The 18058-nt window shown below is 30.5% G+C and overlaps 1 protein-coding gene across 1 annotated transcript in view; it reads right to left on the bottom strand.

Annotated features, from left to right (window-relative positions):
• Nucleotides 1–18058, bottom strand: part of Nlg-5 (neuroligin 5) — a 68544-nt gene that overhangs the window by 23867 nt on the left and 26619 nt on the right. The window contains exons 3-4 of the mRNA XM_076907205.1: nt 14830–14982; nt 11304–11504 (exon numbers count right to left, since the gene is read on the bottom strand). Of these exons, the coding sequence (XP_076763320.1) occupies nt 11304–11504; nt 14830–14982 (354 nt within the window). The remainder of the gene's footprint in view (nt 1–11303; nt 11505–14829; nt 14983–18058) is intronic.

Genomic DNA, 18058 nt, shown 5'->3' with positions numbered 1-18058 from the left:
TGTATTTAAATTGTGTGTAATTAATATTTCTACTTAAACTCTTTTCTAAAATCAAAATTTCATACGACATATTATTATCTGCTAACTGATTTAATAAAAAAAAAAAAAGAAATCAATTCTGTTTAGAAATCTCACGTCTAAATTTTCGAAGCTCTCGAAATTTGTGTCACTTATTTCCATTTTTGACAACGTTCTGTCAAAGAGATATTAACAGCTATACAATTATTTAAATTTATTAAAAAAGCATTACAAATTTTGTTTATTTAAAGGAAAGAAATGAATGTCTTTAATTATTTTCATTGCTTTCGAATTATTCCATGGAATTTGTAAAATTAAGTGTGCATCTTCTATAACAAAATTTCTATTGATCTATAAGTATCGAAGTGACGATTATTATTTTTTACTTTGTTAAAACAAAATAGTAATTTATAATATTGTGTGTTATAATTATACTGCTAAGTGATAGTGTAATAATAATTTAATGCAATACAGTAATATACTGACAATTAATGATTACTGTTGGAAATGGGTTTTATAAATAATAAATAGCGATTTATTTTAAAATAAACACTTGCAATATCATAGAACTGTTTTCCTAGCTGTGAACAAATTTTTAAACCAATATTACCAAGGTTTAGCACCATGCTCTCCTGAGATTAACTCCGCTTGACTTTTATTTATGGACTCATATTAAGTCAATTGTGTATTCTGAAGGAATTACAAGTTTCGAGTAATTAAAAGAAAAGACTATTGTCGCCTACGTACGTATTAGTATTAATGTGGCGTTAATTAATTGTCGAAACAGTTTCTCCATTATTTTTGACTGCAGGGTTTAGCACCATGCTCTCCTGAGTTTAACTCCGCTTGACTTTTATTTATGGACTCATATTAAGTCAATTGTGTATTCTGAAGGAATTACAAGTTTCGAGTAATTAAAAGAAAAGACTATTGTAGCCTACGTACGTATTAGTATTAATGTGGCGTTAATTAATGGTCGAAACAGTTCCTCCATTATTTCTGACCTGTATATCAGTAAAGAAATGCCATCTCTTCTCACTCGAGGACAACAAATTAATTTTTGTATTTCCAACGAAAACCAACAAGAATATAAAAAATACCCAGTTTAGGTACGTATTAGTATTATTGTGGCGTTAATTAATGGTCGAAACAGTTCCTCCATTATTTCTGACCTGTATATCAGTAAAGAAATGCCATCTCTTCTCATTCGAGGTCAAGAAATTAATTTTTGTATTTCCAGTGAAAACCAACAGGAATATAAAAAATACCCAGTTTAGGTACGTATTAGTATTATTGTGGCGTTAATTAATGGTCGAAACAGTTCCTCCATTATTTCTGACCTGTATATCAGTAAAGAAATGCCATCTCTTCTTACTCGAGGACAAGAAATTAATTTTTGTATTTCCAACGAAAACCAACAAGAATATAAAAAATACCCAGTTTAGGTACGTATTAGTATTATTGTGGCGTTAATTAATGGTCGAAACAGTTCCTCCATTATTTCTGACCTGTATATCAGTAAAGAAATGCCATCTCTTCTCACTCGAGGACAAGAAATTAATTTTTGTATTTCCAGTGAAAACCAACAGGAATATAAAAAATACCCAGTTTAGGTACGTATTAGTATTATTGTGGCGTTAATTAATGGTCGAAACAGTTTCTCTATTATTTGACTGCAGTCTGGAAGACAGGAATGAAGGAGCAGGCAATTTCGACGCGTTACGGAAACCCTGTAGGAATGCACTCGACCAATAGTGGCGGAGATCGGGGCACAAGTTGATGCGTCTCGACTTTTATGTTTCTGGCCAGTTCCGTTGGCGTGACCTCGCGCAGATTTCCACCCAGTGAATTCCAAGGAAGTTCTTCGAGGAAATTACGCGCCGTTCCAAGGCTGCGAAGCGCTCGTTTCGTTTGCTGTGTTTTCTCTTTTTTTTTTTTCTTCGCGCATTCCTCTTGCGGTACACTCTCCGATCTTTGAAGCAAGGTCTTCCGTTGTTTCGCCTTGCACTGATTTTTTCGAACGGGATGCCATTAGAGGCTTTCCTGTCGGATGCGAATCCGTTTCACGTTTATTTCTCGACAGATTTTGGGGCGTTTTAGGGTTTCAGTTTGGAGGCGGAACTCGATTGGTGGATTAAAATTGTTGCGAATAAAAGTTACTTTTGAAGCACCTGTATGTAATCATTGATTGTCATATTACTGTATTGCATTAAATTATTATTACACTATCACTTAGCAGAATAGTTATAACACACAATACTACAAATTACTATTTTGATTTAACAAAGTAAAAGATACTAATCGTTACTTTGATGCTCATAAATTAATACAAACTTTTTTTTGTAGAAGATGGATTCTCAATATTACAAATTCTATGAAATAATTCGAAACCAATGAAAATAATTGAAGACATTCATTTCTTTCCTTTATGTTGGTTTTCGTTGGAAACCAAATACAAAAATTAATCTCTTGTCCTCGAGTAAAAAGAGATGGCATTTCTTTACTGATATATATTTCTAAAGTTTGTTTACATAAAAGGCACACATGATTAATAACCGATTACATTAGGTCATAAGCTCTATATGTTTTAATTTTAGTTCAGTTCTCTAGAGAGAATGCAAGGGAAAGGTCACTTCCATTGCGTAAGAAACATTATAGAAAAGTAAATCGCTATTAATTATTTATAAAACCCATTTCCAACAGTAATCATTAATTGCCAATATATTACTGCATTACATTGCATTATTATTACACTATCACTTAGCAGTACATTTATAACTGCAATACTATAAATTACTATTTTTTTTAACTTTTAATTAAAAATAATAATCGTCACTTTAATACTTACAGATCAATACAAATTTTGTTATAGAAGATGGACCCTCAATATTACAAATTCTATGGAATAATTTGGAACCAATGAAAATAATTAAAGACATTCATTTCTATCCTTTAAATAAAGAGAAATTTACATTTTCTCTAGATAAATCTCGCAACTTGTACCTTTTCAACAATTTTCATTCCAAATTAATACAATTTAACGCTTTAAGAATACCATCGTTTAAATTAAAAGAAATCACAATTTCTCTTATTTATTTATTAATGATCCACTCACACTGTTCACTGACCTACACCAATTTAAGTGGTCAATGACAGCAGCTGAGCTAGCTTTTCTTCTTTCATTATTACTATCAGGCGACGTACGCATCTCGAAGAAAATAAAGTGGGCCACGGAATATCGGACGCCAGCCTGAATCTGTGCACTCGACACGCTTCTGAGGCTCGTATCTCGAGAACCGATCGAGATATCGACTTGCAACTAAATACGTCCTCGAGAGCACGCTTCGTACTATCTATCGAGTGGATTTTTGTCTCAAATTTCGTACTCCTTCGAGCCGGATATGGCGATTGAAGTTAAATGCACCATTGAAAGTGTAACTGCGTTTCTAATGTCCTTTGGGTATTATGCAAACTGTTACTAAATACTGTACATTGACAACATTTTATGGTAAACGTAGGATATGTTTTATATTAGGATTTTACGAGAATTTTTATTACTTACGAGAATTTTTGTAATGATTATGAGAATAAGAAAAGACTGAAGGAAATTTGTTAATATCATTATTTTCTCTTTTTTGCAATTCAATTTCAGCTTTTCTTTACCTTCTGCCTGAACAACAAGTTAACAATTATTGCGATGAGAGTTTCGTCTACATTAAGTGAATAATTTTTATTGTTGAATTTTTGTTTGTATTTAGTATTAATGTGATTTCTCGAATTTCTGAAATCTTTCAAAGTAAGTAGTTTCTTGTTATACTAATGCAAGAAATATTGGGTAAGTAGGATGCATAAGCGATCGACGAGGGCATTTCTAAACATTTGGATGAGCCATGACGTTGGGTGTGTCCTTGAGTCTAATCCAAATGGCCTAAAGAGACATTCTTGAACGAATCTCCAAGTTGCACAGTAATAAATTTGCAAAATAGATATTGAGCCATCTAATTAATTCTGTTTAATATTAATGCGATTTCTCAAATTTCTGTAATCTTTGAAAGTAAATAGTTTCTTTTAAAATTAATGTAAGAAATATTGGGTAAATAGGGTGCACGAGCAGTCGATGAAGGCCATGTGCATTTCTAAACATTTCAAATGGGCTATGACTATATATTGGGAGTGTTCTTGAGGCTAATACGAATGAGCTAAGAAGGTATTCTTGTACGAACCACCTGGTTGCACAATAATAAACTACCCAATAGATATTGAGCCATCTATTTATTTCTGTTTTCTACACTTTCTTGCATTTCATTAAAGAATGTTTATTTCTGTTTAATATTAAGGCAATTTCTCAAATTTCTAAAGTCTTTTAAAGTAAATAATTTTATTCTATGCCAATACAGAGTTACGCGTGTTACGTTTCTTTTCAGTTAATCAAAATTTTATAGCTTTTTCTACTTTTTTGAGGGTGTTCAGTAGTGGCCCATAAATATTAAACCACCTAGGTATTTCTGTTTTCTACACTTTCTTGCATTTCATTAAAGAATTTTTGTTTCTGTTTAATATTAATGCGATTTCTCAAATTTCTGAAATCCTTCAAAGCAAATAATTTCTTTTCAGCTAATCAAAATTTTACAGTTCTTTCTAGTTTTTTGAGGGAATTTAGTAGTAAATTATATTAGAACCACGTGCTCGTACAGTGTCTCCCTGTATATATACATTATACGGCATAAAATAAATACAGTCGTGCGCCAGAATTAAGGAAAATATGAAAATTGTGAATTTCGCACAAGTGGATGTAACTCATTGTAACGATTGTTAACTTGTTTTCAGGCAGAATGTAAAGAAAAGGTGAAATTGAATTGCAAAAGAGAGGAAATAACGATATCTCCAGTGTGTTTTAATGTTAATGAGAGCTGCCAGACAGAGAGAGAGAGAGAAAGAGAGAGCCTTTAATCTCGCGAACCAAGATATATCAAAGATATCCCCAACGGTGACGAATGTGCAGAGCACGTGTCGGTCTCGCCCTAATTATTCGTTGATTACCAACTAATTCGGCTTTATTTCACGGGCTGGCGCCGCTTCAAAGCATAATTAATGTTTCCACGCGGTTGTACGGGGTAATGACATTATGCACTGGCAATATTTACGTTCCACTCGAGCCGACCTGTGTATTTTTGTTAAAAGCGGACGGATGTTTATGTCGTTCCTCGGTCCCCTCTCCCTACTTTAAATGACGTTTAACGTAGCACCATTTGCGGTACGGTAATTTCAATAAGTACCCACTGTTGCCTGTTCGAGTGTTGTCTTATCTCTTGTAGAAATATTGCGTGACTTCTTACTGAAAATTGATAAATCACTTTTCGATGCTTAATAATTAAGGATGATTAATTTAGAAGAACAAATTTAGTTTGGTCAATGTAGACTCATCTTTCTTAACCCTTTGCAGTCTGAATTTCTCAATTTTGTTGCCAACAACTTTCTACCATTTATAGTGTTGTATTTGAAATTTACTTTAAAGGACAGTTTCTTGATTGCTACTTGTAAACAATTTTCTTGATTAATTATATTTACACCATTATACTTTTCAACCCCTTATGAGCCATTCTGATTAATTTTAAGGTCTTATAAAAAAAAATACAGATAATAGAGGAATGAAAATTAACTGAAGACTTGTTTCGCCTTTTGAACACTATATCAGGTGAGGATAGATTCTATATTTTTTTTTATTTCTGTATTCTCTATATTCTACTATTTTTTATAAATATACATATGTATAATTGTAGCTGTATAAAACGATATATTTAGATGATTTCATTTATTATAATTGATATTAATTGCACTCTAAATTATTTTTCAATATTATTATTAGCAACTTCTTACTGTTTAAAGTGTACTGTTTGAAATCTATTTCAAAGGAGAATTTGCAATTTATATTTATGGAACTTACATTTGTTGTTTTTATTTGCTGATGTCGAGTCGCAGTCGACAAAGGACTGCAAAGGGTTAATAGTTCAATGAATCCTGTTTAATAATTAGCTAGATACGTTGTATTGTACAATGAAGAGACAAACGATGTTTATTAAAAGAAGAGATATTAATTTAAGACAAATTTACGGAGATACTAATAATTTTAAGAGCTATTAACTTAAGACAAATTTGTCTTAAATTAATTTTAGTTTATTAAAAGGAGTGATATTAATTTAAGACAAATATTAATAAATAATAATTAATATAAAATATTGAATTAATATATAATACTTCTTCTTTTAATAAATTAAAATTAAAATTAATTTAAGCAAATTAATATCTTAGACATGGAAGATATTGTCTTGTAGAATATTATTAGCCATTGATTAGCCAGATTTTTCTCTTAGTTTATTGTAAAGATTACAACTTTATATTGTCAATTAATTAAACTTTAAATTGATAAAGAAGCAGTCTCATAAATTGCACGGGTAGAAGAAGAAATATTAATTTAAGACAAATTAATATCTTAAACATGGAAGACATTGTCTTGTACAATATTATTAGTCATTGATCAGTCAAATTTTTCTCTTAATTTATTATAAAGATTACAACTTTATATTATCAATTAATTAAACTTTAAATTGATAAAGAAGCAGTCTCATAAATTCCACGAGTAGCGCGACAGTAGATTAGCACGAATATAGTCAGACACAGGCTTAATCTAGAAGAACAAATTTAGTTTGTTCAATGTAAATTTATCTTTCATAATAATTCAATGAATCCTCTTTGACAGTTAATTAGATACGTTGTATCGTACAATGAAGAGACAAAAGATATTTATTAAAAGAAGAGACGTTAATTTAAAATAAATTAATATCTCAGACATGGAAGACATTGTCTTGTAGAATATTATTACTTTCTTTTTATCTCGAATATATTAGCGTGGTTTTTGCATAATGCAATTCAGCTGTCCTTTTAATTGTCTTAAATCTGTCTTATTACCTTTTATACATTTTAAGCTTTTCTTATTATTGTGACGTCAACTTGATAAAAGACAAAATTGCAAAGCAGAAAATGTATTTCTTCCCATTGAAACGTACTCTGTTTCATAAAAAGAGAGTATTTGTTGAAAATAAAGCTCAATCTTGCTGAATTGTAAATTAATATGAAAACACCTATTTCTTACTAAAATCCTTTTTTCACAAATTCCAAAAAACAACCTTTTTCATTATCAATATAAAGTTTAATTAATTGACAATATAAAATTGCAATCTTTGCAGTAAACTAAGAGAAAAATCTGGCTGATCAATGATTAATAATCAGTGGTCCTATTAAATAACAAATATGAACATTTTTGCTATCTTTTTTCAAAAATTTCCATACAGATTTTGTTGTTATCAACGTAAAACTTAATCAAAGCAAATGCAACTTAGTCCTTCAATATCTTTAAAAATATCATCAAAATCAATTTCAATCATCAAACTCAAAAATATCATCAAAATCAATCTCAATCATCAAACTCAAAAATATTATCAAAATCAAAAGAAAGATAAAAATTCTATTCCACCATAGCTTATTTATAAATCACAACTTTATCTCATAAACAAATGATTATACCCTAAAAATACCAGAAACATTTAAATCACAAAAACCAATCTCCAAAAACAGCGCCAAAGAAGTTTACACCACCCAGTATATTCATCATTCCCAAATAAACGGTTCATTCGTCTCCACTCGGTATCATTAATCGCAAAACGCGCCATCAAACACGGTGAAATCGCGGCAGGCATTAAACGCGTCCCCGAAAAATGGCTTCGAAGACAAATTGCGAGGGTTCACGAGCGGTCGCGATGACGAAGGGTCGCGCGTACAATAACAACTGGCCAGGGATGAAAATCGATTCGAAGCTGAGCAGAAATATCGCTGTTGGACGCGATTAGGTTGGCCCACGACCATCGCAAACTCCATAGATTAATCGACGAGAGATTAGCCTGCGTAACTGGTCGAAACGACGATCGAGATAGCGGAACATCTCGCGAGAGCAAAAAAAAAGAGAGAAACGATTGAACGGAAGTGAAGGGTGGGAATAATCGGTACGTATTGATCTCGTACCAATAGTGACAAATCGCGCGGCACCATTTTACGGCTGCAGAACCGAGAAAATATATTTTTTCATTGGGTTTTAGAGCGTACAAGTTGTTGACACTCGCTTGGATTCTGAACACGCCACGTTGCTGGCTCTCGAGCCTTTTAGGGCGACGGGTTTATATGAAACTCGAGTATTTTTTAGCTTACAGGCTACACTTTTGTTTCGCGCACGGCGTTTGTTTTAAGAGATAGGCACGGGAGAGGATCGATTTTCTGGCTGGGAATTGGCTTTCGTTTTTTCGCGTTAGCTGCTGTAGTCGGGCAAAATTATTTGAAATTTTAATAATATTGCGTGTTCTGTTGATTTATTATGAAAATATAACTTTGAATCATTTTTTCACAATAACTTTAGATTTGTTTTTCCTAATAACTTAAAGAATTTAATTGGAGAGAATTAAATAATTTCCTGATAAAAAATAGTTTTGAATTATATAATTATACTATATACAATTTTGAATTATTTTCTATTAGGTTTTGCGTTGATAACAACAAAATCTGTATGGAAATTTATGAAAAGAGATAGTAAAAATGTTTTTCTCATAATAATTTAAATAATGTAATTGAAGAAAATTAAATAATTTCCTAATAAAAAATAGTTTTGAATTATATAATTATACTATATACAATTTTGAATTATTTTCTATTAGGTTTTGCGTTGATAACAACAAAATCTGTATGGAAATTTATGAAAAGAGATAGTAAAAATGTTTTTCTCATAATAATTTAAATAATGTAATTGAAGAAAATTAAATAATTTCCTAATAAAAAATAGTTTTGAATTATATAATTATACTATATACAATTTTGAATTATTTTCTATTAGGTTTTGCGTTGATAACAACAAAATCTGTATGGAAATTTATGAAAAGAGATAGTAAAAATGTTTTTCTCATAATAATTTAAATAATGTAATTGAAGAAAATTAAATAATTTCCTAATAAAAAATAGTTTTGAATTATATAATTATACTATATACAATTTTGAATTATTTTCTATTAGGTTTTGCGTTGATAACAACAAAATCTGTGTGGAAGTTTATGAAAAAAGATAGTAAAAATGTCTTTTTCATAATAATTTAAATAATGTAATTGAAGAAAATTAAATAATTTCCTAATAAAAAATAGTTTTGAATTATATAATTATACTATATACAATTTTGAATTATTTTCTATTAGGTTTTGCGTTGATAACAACAAAATCTGTATGGAAATTTATGAAAAGAGATAGTAAAAATGTTTTTCTCATAATAATTTAAATAATGTAATTGAAGAAAATTAAATAATTTCCTAATAAAAAATAGTTTTGAATTATATAATTATACTATATACAATTTTGAATTATTTTCTATTAGGTTTTGCGTTGATAACAACAAAATCTGTGTGGAAGTTTATGAAAAAAGATAGTAAAAATGTTTTTCTCATAATAATTTAAATAATGTAATTGAAGAAAATTAAATAATTTCCTAATAAAAAATAGTTTTGAATTATATAATTATACTATATACAATTTTGAATTATTTTCTATTAGGTTTTGCGTTGATAACAACAAAATCTGTGTGGAAGTTTATGAAAAGAGATAGTAAAAATGTTTTTCTCATAATAATTTAAATAATGTAATTGAAGAGAATTAAATAATTTCCTAATAAAAAATAATTTGGATTATATAATTATATTATATTATATATAATTTTGAATTATTTTCTATTTGGTTTTACGTTGATAACAACAAAATCTGTATGGAAATTTATGAAAAGAGATAACAAAAATGTTCGTATTTGTTATTTAATAGGACCACTGATTGTTAGTCATTGAGCAGCCAGATTTTTCTGTTAGTTTACTGCAAAGATTACAATTTTATATTGCCAATTAACCAAACTCTATATTGATAATAAAGCAGTCTAGTAAATTCTACGAGTAGCGCGACAGTAGATTAGGATGAATATAGTCAGACACAAGCTATTACTTAAAACGAGCTACTTTTTCACTTTCTGTGTTTAAATAATTAAACAAATACGTGCTGCTATATTTGTTTGAGGACATTACCATTATAATTGCTCATCGTCACGAATATGGCGAAATTATTTAGTATGTTAAAACGTAATAATAAACAAGAGCCAAATTGATTTTATCCTGCCAGTATGTAATTAGTGAAAAGCATAGTACAGCATGGAAGTATAAGTGCAATATAAATCAGTGAAAAAGATATAATTATAATTAGTGAAAAGCATAGTACAGCATGGAAGTATAAATGCAATACAAATCAGTGAAAAAGATAGAATGTTATTATTATTTCTTTTTATGTAGCGTGTCTGATCAATGTCGTGTATTTCTACTGATGTTCTAAATTACTAGCGCTACTATTACTAACAATTTTTTGCATTTGAAAATATATTTATTTTAAATTATAGTAAGGGCAAAATGATAGAGCATAGTATTAGTAAAGTGCATTAATTCTGGATGTTTAAATTATTCTAATGGTATATAATCATAAATATAAGTTTTATAAGTAATAGCATCTTTGCGTTTGATAATGTACTTAAAAAATGCTGTTTCATTCAGCAAAAAGTATTGCAATTTCATTTGACTATTAAATATAATGTTTGTACAAATTTATATATAAAAAATATTCCAAAGATTATCTGGAAAATCGCGATTGTTTACGCTATTGATACAGCGAATGAGCGAAGTACTGGCAGTCAAGAATTTGTTCAATTTGTTTCAAAACCAAAAGCAACGCGCTTCAAAAGTATTAGAATTTAAAGGCAGAAAGTACAAAACCACTGTTGGAGTTAGTCAAATTTTAGAAAGCACAAAACCACTGTTGGAACTAGTCAAATTTTAGAAAGTACAAAACCACTGTTGGAACCAGTCAAATTTTAGAAAGTACAAAACCACTATTAGTCAAATAGTAGACAAAAAACGGACAATTAGTTGAAATAAAGAGTCTTAGTTAACAGCAAACCCATCGAATTATTCAGTCCACAAGTTATGAGTGATCCTTCGACATAAACACATTAAGGGGGAAAATATAAAAGAATTCTGTCGAAGGTCGAGTTGTTGGTCACCAGATATAACTGGCACTAGCCTCTTCTGTGCTGGGTTTAGTGGATGCTGGCTATTACTAGAGCTGGTCGTGAAAGTGTTAAACACAATTATCGCATTACGATCACTCACCCTTGCCGTACGGAGCGAGCAGCAGAAGGTTCACCAGCGCAGCACCGGTATCGTGTCCAATCAGCGTGATTTTTGTTGGATCACCACCAAATGCAGCGATGTTCTCACGCACCCACCGCAGAGCCATGGCGATGTCCTTCAAAGCGAGATTCCCACCGGATCCTGGCGTTCTGTCTGGATACGGACGAGTCCTCAGAAAACCTAATTGGAAAACAGTTCGCTTAGTCTTTAGTGTTATAATTTGCTTTTGCGAGTTTTTTTTTAACAAAAAATCTATTGATCTCTTTTCTTTTTTTTTACTGAAACCTTTTTGTTTTGTTTTTCCTTGCATCTAATTATTTTGGAGTTTTTTTAAATTTACATTTATTTATACCTTCCTTTTCTTTTTTAATTTATTTAATTTTTTAATTTTTGTATTTCTTAATATATATATCAAGGAATATAGTTATTTAATTAATTGTAAGAAAAAGTACATAATAAAAATAAATAGAAATACAACATTACAGTGTTAAAGAAATAAAATGGAATTTGATATTCTCTAATTGGGATTTTACTTATTTGTGTAACTAATAAATGGCAATCAATAAAAATTTTTCACATTAATCTAGAAATTAGGAGAAGTAAGTCACGTGTAGTTAAATGATTAAATGTGATACAAATTTCATTACGTTTGCTCCAATTGTATTAACAAAATTTTATCAATACATTAACGAATTTTCATTGATAAAAATCAGAGTTTGATTTTCTACCGATTCGCAGTCATTCTGCCTCTTTCGATTCTCTCAAAAGAATTAAAACAAACAGTTACATTGAACATCGAACTTGGCCAAATGTAGAACTCTTAAAATTTTTGTTATCAATGGTTAAGATAAGTCCCATGTCGCAAATAAAATTTAGAAGAATTAAACCAAAATTTAGAAGAAAATAAAACTCAGAAGAATTAAAATAAACAGTTACATTAAACACTGAATACTAAAATACTAGAGAGAATACTAAAAATACAAACTAAAATTTAGAAGAAAATAAAACTTAGAAGGATTAAACTAAGTAGTTACATTAAACACTGAACCTGGTCAAATGTAGAACTCTTAAAATTTTTGTTATCAATGATTAAGATAAGTCCCATGTCGCAAATAAAATTTAGAAGGATCAAACTAAAATTTAGAAGAAAATAAAACTCAGAATTATTAAAACAAACAGTTACATTAAAATTAAATACACTTAAAATTTTTTTTTAATGGTTAAGATAAGTCTCAAGTCGCAAATAAAATTTAGTGTACCTCATATAAAACCCAATTTCTCAATGTTGCTTCATCGAATACTCGAACGTCGTCCAAATACAAAAAAAAAAAAAACCAAGCAGCAACGAGAGAAGCTATTTGTTTCTGTAATCGTAGATACTGTAACTGAATTCACCGAAGGAGCCATAATAAATGAATGAATCTACGATCAGACGGATTTATTGCGTCCACAGGAGGCGGGCAGCAATTATAACGTTAAATAATGTGACGGTATCGTTGCGCTCGCAGCATATGCTTACGTGGATACAGACGCACGTGCTAGCACCGATTGAGCAAAATTTAACGCGGTAAATGAATAACGAGCGAGCTTTTATAGGAGCAAGAATGTATCCGCGCTGGATGAATTATTTATGCGCTGTTCATGCTTTATTTGCGTCTTTTATTCGCTCGGAATTATTCATGAGACGCCCTGTTTCCACTTCTACCTGGAACGTATACGTTCCACAGGGGGCGCTGTTATTTGTATCGCCATATTTTATCCGCAATTGATTAAAGGGAAGGGATTTCCGACTATCCTTCGCGCGTTTCATTTAAAACGAGGGGCCAGTTTTAAATCAGACGCTTCATTTCGCAGCAGAATAATGTGAAGAGTTCCTACGACTAAGAGTTTATTTTTGCGTGTTCAAAATGTTCGAGACAGAATGCAAAGTTAACCATCTATGGGTCTGTGTAACTTACAAGTCACATTTTTTTTAATTTATCGACATTTTACAAAATAATGTAACCCTTTTCGGTCGTACGTCCACCAAAATGTACGACCACCAAAACGAATGACCACTAAAGCCTTTTTACAGTTTCAGTTTACAGTTTACACTTTTTCTAAATGAACTTCAACGTCTAAGAAACCTATTCACGAACCAATACGGTGCTGCTATTAATTGGAGGTAACGAAATCAAATCTGAACAAAAGTTGTCACTCAGCGTCCGCCATGCAAGACAGTGGCGAGTCAGTCGTTTTTTGAACGTAACGAAATCGAAAACGTTCGACGATATCTTGTAGAATTCCAAAGAATATTTTATTTTATTATTATTATTTATTATATATAAGAATATTTTATTTCACGGTAATTAGACATTCTCTCTTCTTAAAATATTTCAAAATAATTCTCCAAAATGGCAAAAAGAAAGTTACCTGATTGATGATGCTGATAGAGAAAGTGAATTATAAAACATAATTTTTATACAAAAATGTATCACTAGATGATTGTATTGAATAAAGATATATCTAAAATTCACAAAAGAATGACTAAAAGTGAATTATAAAACATAATTTTTGTACAAAAATATATCACTAAATGACTGTATTGAATAAAGATATATCTAAAATTCACAAAAGAATTACTAAAAGTGAATTATAAAACAATTTTTGTACAAAAATATATCACTTGATGACTGTATTGAATAAAGATACATTTAAAATTCACAAAAGAAATAGTAAATCTTGTATATCCATCGTAATCTTGCGTGTTATGTATCCCTGCTCCTACGACGGAAATTAATTCCGACCAGTACGATATCCATGTCCAAATTTAATACGTCCAAAAAGGGTTTTAAACTTTATAGTACGGTGTGACTTGACAGTCACAAAGTGAATATATTGCAATAAAACTGTTTAAAGCAAAAATTTGTTTTCGTATATATATATATAGGTTTATAATTTCTGATTTTTCGTTCCCACAATTTTTTTGGATTTAAAACACAAATTTGGCCCATAGACGGTTAAGAAGTGGCTTTCAGAGCTTTTTTTTAATGCTATAACCAGGGATTCTATATCTCGATGTATACTCGTTGTGTGAAATAAAAAATTACTATTCACTACAAAAATTCAAAATCACGATAAATGTAATAAAATAGCTTGAAATTTTGTAAACTATTTTCTTCTTTTTCTTGTTTATTCTTGCTATCTTCAATTGTTCTTGTTTATGTATTTTATTATTTTTTGACAATTTTCAAGCTTTTAGTAACTATAACGTATTCAGAAACGAATTGTTAGTTTTTCTGACGAGTAAAAATGTAATCCTTCCTCGTTTTTCGTAAAATGTATAATAGTACCACTTGCCTAAACTAAATTCCGCAATTGACTGGTTAATTATCGCATACCAAGAAAATATTAAAAGCTTAAAACGGTTCCTCAAACATGGCTTGAATGCTGCGCATACCATAAACTGTGTTAGTTGTTTGTAGCCTTCTGTTGTACCTTACTGCTAGCCGCTACAGATACGTACCCAGGATTCCAAGACGATAGTTGAGCGTGATTACTATGACGTGGCCAGCACTGGCTAAAACGGATCCGTCGTAAACGTTTCCGGTCCCCCATTCGAAACTTTCACCGTGAACGTACACCATCACTGCGTACGGTGCTTCTAGTCCTCGAGAACCTGGACAAATTAATTAGATAATTGGTTAGTATCAATATAGTAAACTGTACGACTTTTTTCATTCCTTGTTTCAAGTTGGTATTTCTTTTTTTTATACAAGCGACTACTGCTTTTTATTATTTTTACAATATATTGAGATAATTACATAGAATCTATAGATAATCAGTTAGTCCTACTTCTTGGTTCTCTATCTTAGTACTATAGATAATCAATATTTCAAAGAATTTAATTACTACAAGATTAAATTGTTGGAGGAACTGTACGACTCTTTTCATTGCTTGTTTCAAGTTAATATCTTTTTTTTTTAATACAAGCGACTACTGTTTTTCATTATTTTTACAATATATTAGAATAATTACATAGAATCTATAAATAATCAGTTAGTATCAATATTTCAAAGAATTTAATTACTAAAAAATTAAATTGTTGAAGGAGCTGTACAACTCTTTTCATTGCTTGTTTCAAGTTAATATCTTTTTTTTTAATACAAGCGACTACTGTTTTTCATTATTTTTACAATATATTAGAATAATTACATAGAATCTATAGATAATCAGTTAGTATCAATATTTCAAAGAATTTAATTACTAAAAGATTAAATTGCTGAAGGAACTGTACGACTTTTTTCATTGCTTGTTTCAAGTTGGTATCTATTTTTTTTTTATACAAACGACTACTATTTTTTATTATTTTTACAATGCATTGAAATAATTACACAGCAGCTATAAATATCATGTTCTCCTTTTTATATTTTTATTACAATTAGTTTAATAGAAAGTTTTATTTTTTACTTTCTTAAATATCATTTATTGTATACTGTAATATATTGAATTATTAGATTAATTAGTAATATGCAAAGAGAGTGAAAAATGAAAGTAGATAGAAATGTGTGCATCTAAATTCTACGTTTAATTTCATATTTCCTTGTTTATTACTCAAGCTTGAATAAATGTATATATTACAATGCATATAATACTTTATTTATATTACTAATTTAATCATTATATCATATCAAATAAAATTTTTAATTATAATATCAAATTCTATGATTATATCACTTTAATTTTTATTATATATTAATTCATAGTTTATCCTATAAATTATTTACAAATACAATTTTTACTTATAAAGAATAACGCTCTTTTTTTCACACAATTATTGACACGCTATAGATATTAAAAAAATTATAAAATTAAAAATATTGTAAACATAATAATTTACTTCTGGTAATAGAAGTGAATTACAAAAAAAATTCCAAAGCCCAAAGCAAACAGTCCAAAATAAAAAATATCTTGACAATGACCAAACTACCTACATTCTCAACGATCAACATTCATAGTTCATCGAATCATTCAGCATCGTATCAAACGATACAACGCAGACGAGAACATAATTACCCCATAGCCACTGAAAACACTTTCAAATTAGGTTAGGAATTTTTCAAACAGTCAGCGTCAACGTCGAACTTCTTTCTTCTCAACAAACGGTAAATGCAAGGATAAATACTAGCGCGATTCGTCGGACGATCGAACACGATTTTCCGCTCAATTAATCGCCACTAACCCCACCTGGTAACCAGTTTACCTGTCATCGTGACGTCACGCGAGCGAGATACGGTTAATCGCGGTTCGATCGGTCTTGAAGCGGCTAGGCGAGCGGAAACGGACGCGACGCGATTAGCGAGCAACGACGCTTTTATTGGTTCCGACGAAAATTCAATTTCTCTATCGCGCTACAATCCGACCGGTTTAATTGGCGTCGTTTCGACTCGTGATCGAAAACGACGAAACAACAACGAGACTAGCCTGCCCCCCCCCCCCCCTGCGATTCTCTCGATTGCGTAATCCCCAACTTTTTCGCCCCATCCTATTGTGCGCGGGGCCAGATATTGCAAAAAATTCGAGTAAATCGTTTATTGCGGCGATCGCGCGAGTTTTGTTCCTTTTCATCCTTTAAATATCGCTCTTTCAGCGCTGCGTTGGAAAATCGTGGAGAAAGTAGTTCGACTGAGAGAGAAAGGCGATTTTGGTAGCCATATTTGATACGAGATGGTGATGGAAGAGGAGTAATTATTGGCGCCTTTTACGAGAATCATTTTAAATTGAAATGTATTGTTTATGTTCTTTTTTTGTGGCAGCGCAGACTACGTTCTGATTATTTAGTTTCTCATTAATTTTTTGGCGCTGCGTTGGAAAATGGAGAAAGTAGTTCTTCCACTGAGAGAGAAAGACGATTTTGGTAACCATATTTGATACGAGATGGTGATGGAAGAGGAGTAATTATTGGCGCGTTTTACGAGAATCATTTTAAATTGAAATGTATTGTTTATGTTCTTTTTTTGTGGCAGTGCAGACTATGTTCTGATTATTTAGTTTCTCATTAATTTTTTGGCGCTGCGTTGGAAAATGGAGAAAGTAGTTCTTCCACTGAGAGAGAAATACGATTTTGGTAACCATATTTGATACGAGATAGTGATGGAAGAGGAGTAATTATTGGCGCGTTTTACGAGAATAATTTTAAATTGAAATGTATTGTTTGTGTTCTTTTTTTGTGGCAGCGCAGACTATGTTCTGATTATTTAGTTTCTCATTAATTTTTTGGCGCTGCGTTGGAAAATGGAGAAAGTAGTTCTTCCACTGAGAGAGAAAGACGATTTTGATAACCATATTTGATACGAGATGACGATGGAAGAGGAGTAATTATTGGCGCGTTTTATGAGAATCATTTTAAATTGAAATGTATTGTTTATGTTCTTTTTTGTGGCAGTGCAGACTATGTTCTGATTATTTAGTTTCTCATTAATTTTTTTTAAACTATGCTTCTAAAAATATTCGTAGAATATTTACAGAAAATTGATGCGAGAAGATATAAAAAGAGGTGAGATATATAAAATATTCCACGTCAATAAATCCTTTGTTTTTTTACGATATCAAAAAATAACAGCAATTAAGGCTACGTGGGACAAAAACACTTGTTTTTCTCAAATTGTAAGAATAAACGCCAATTAATGACTTCGTTATACTTGAATAAATAATCGTACTATTCAATTTCGCTGAAATCGCTAAGAAACGGCGCT

The sequence above is a fragment of the Xylocopa sonorina genome, chromosome 15 (genome assembly GCF_050948175.1).
Source record: "Xylocopa sonorina isolate GNS202 chromosome 15, iyXylSono1_principal, whole genome shotgun sequence".
NCBI lineage: Eukaryota > Metazoa > Arthropoda > Insecta > Hymenoptera > Apidae > Xylocopa > Xylocopa sonorina.
The sequence above is the reverse complement of the archived record's forward strand: the minus strand, read 5'-3'. Positions and strand labels throughout refer to the sequence as shown.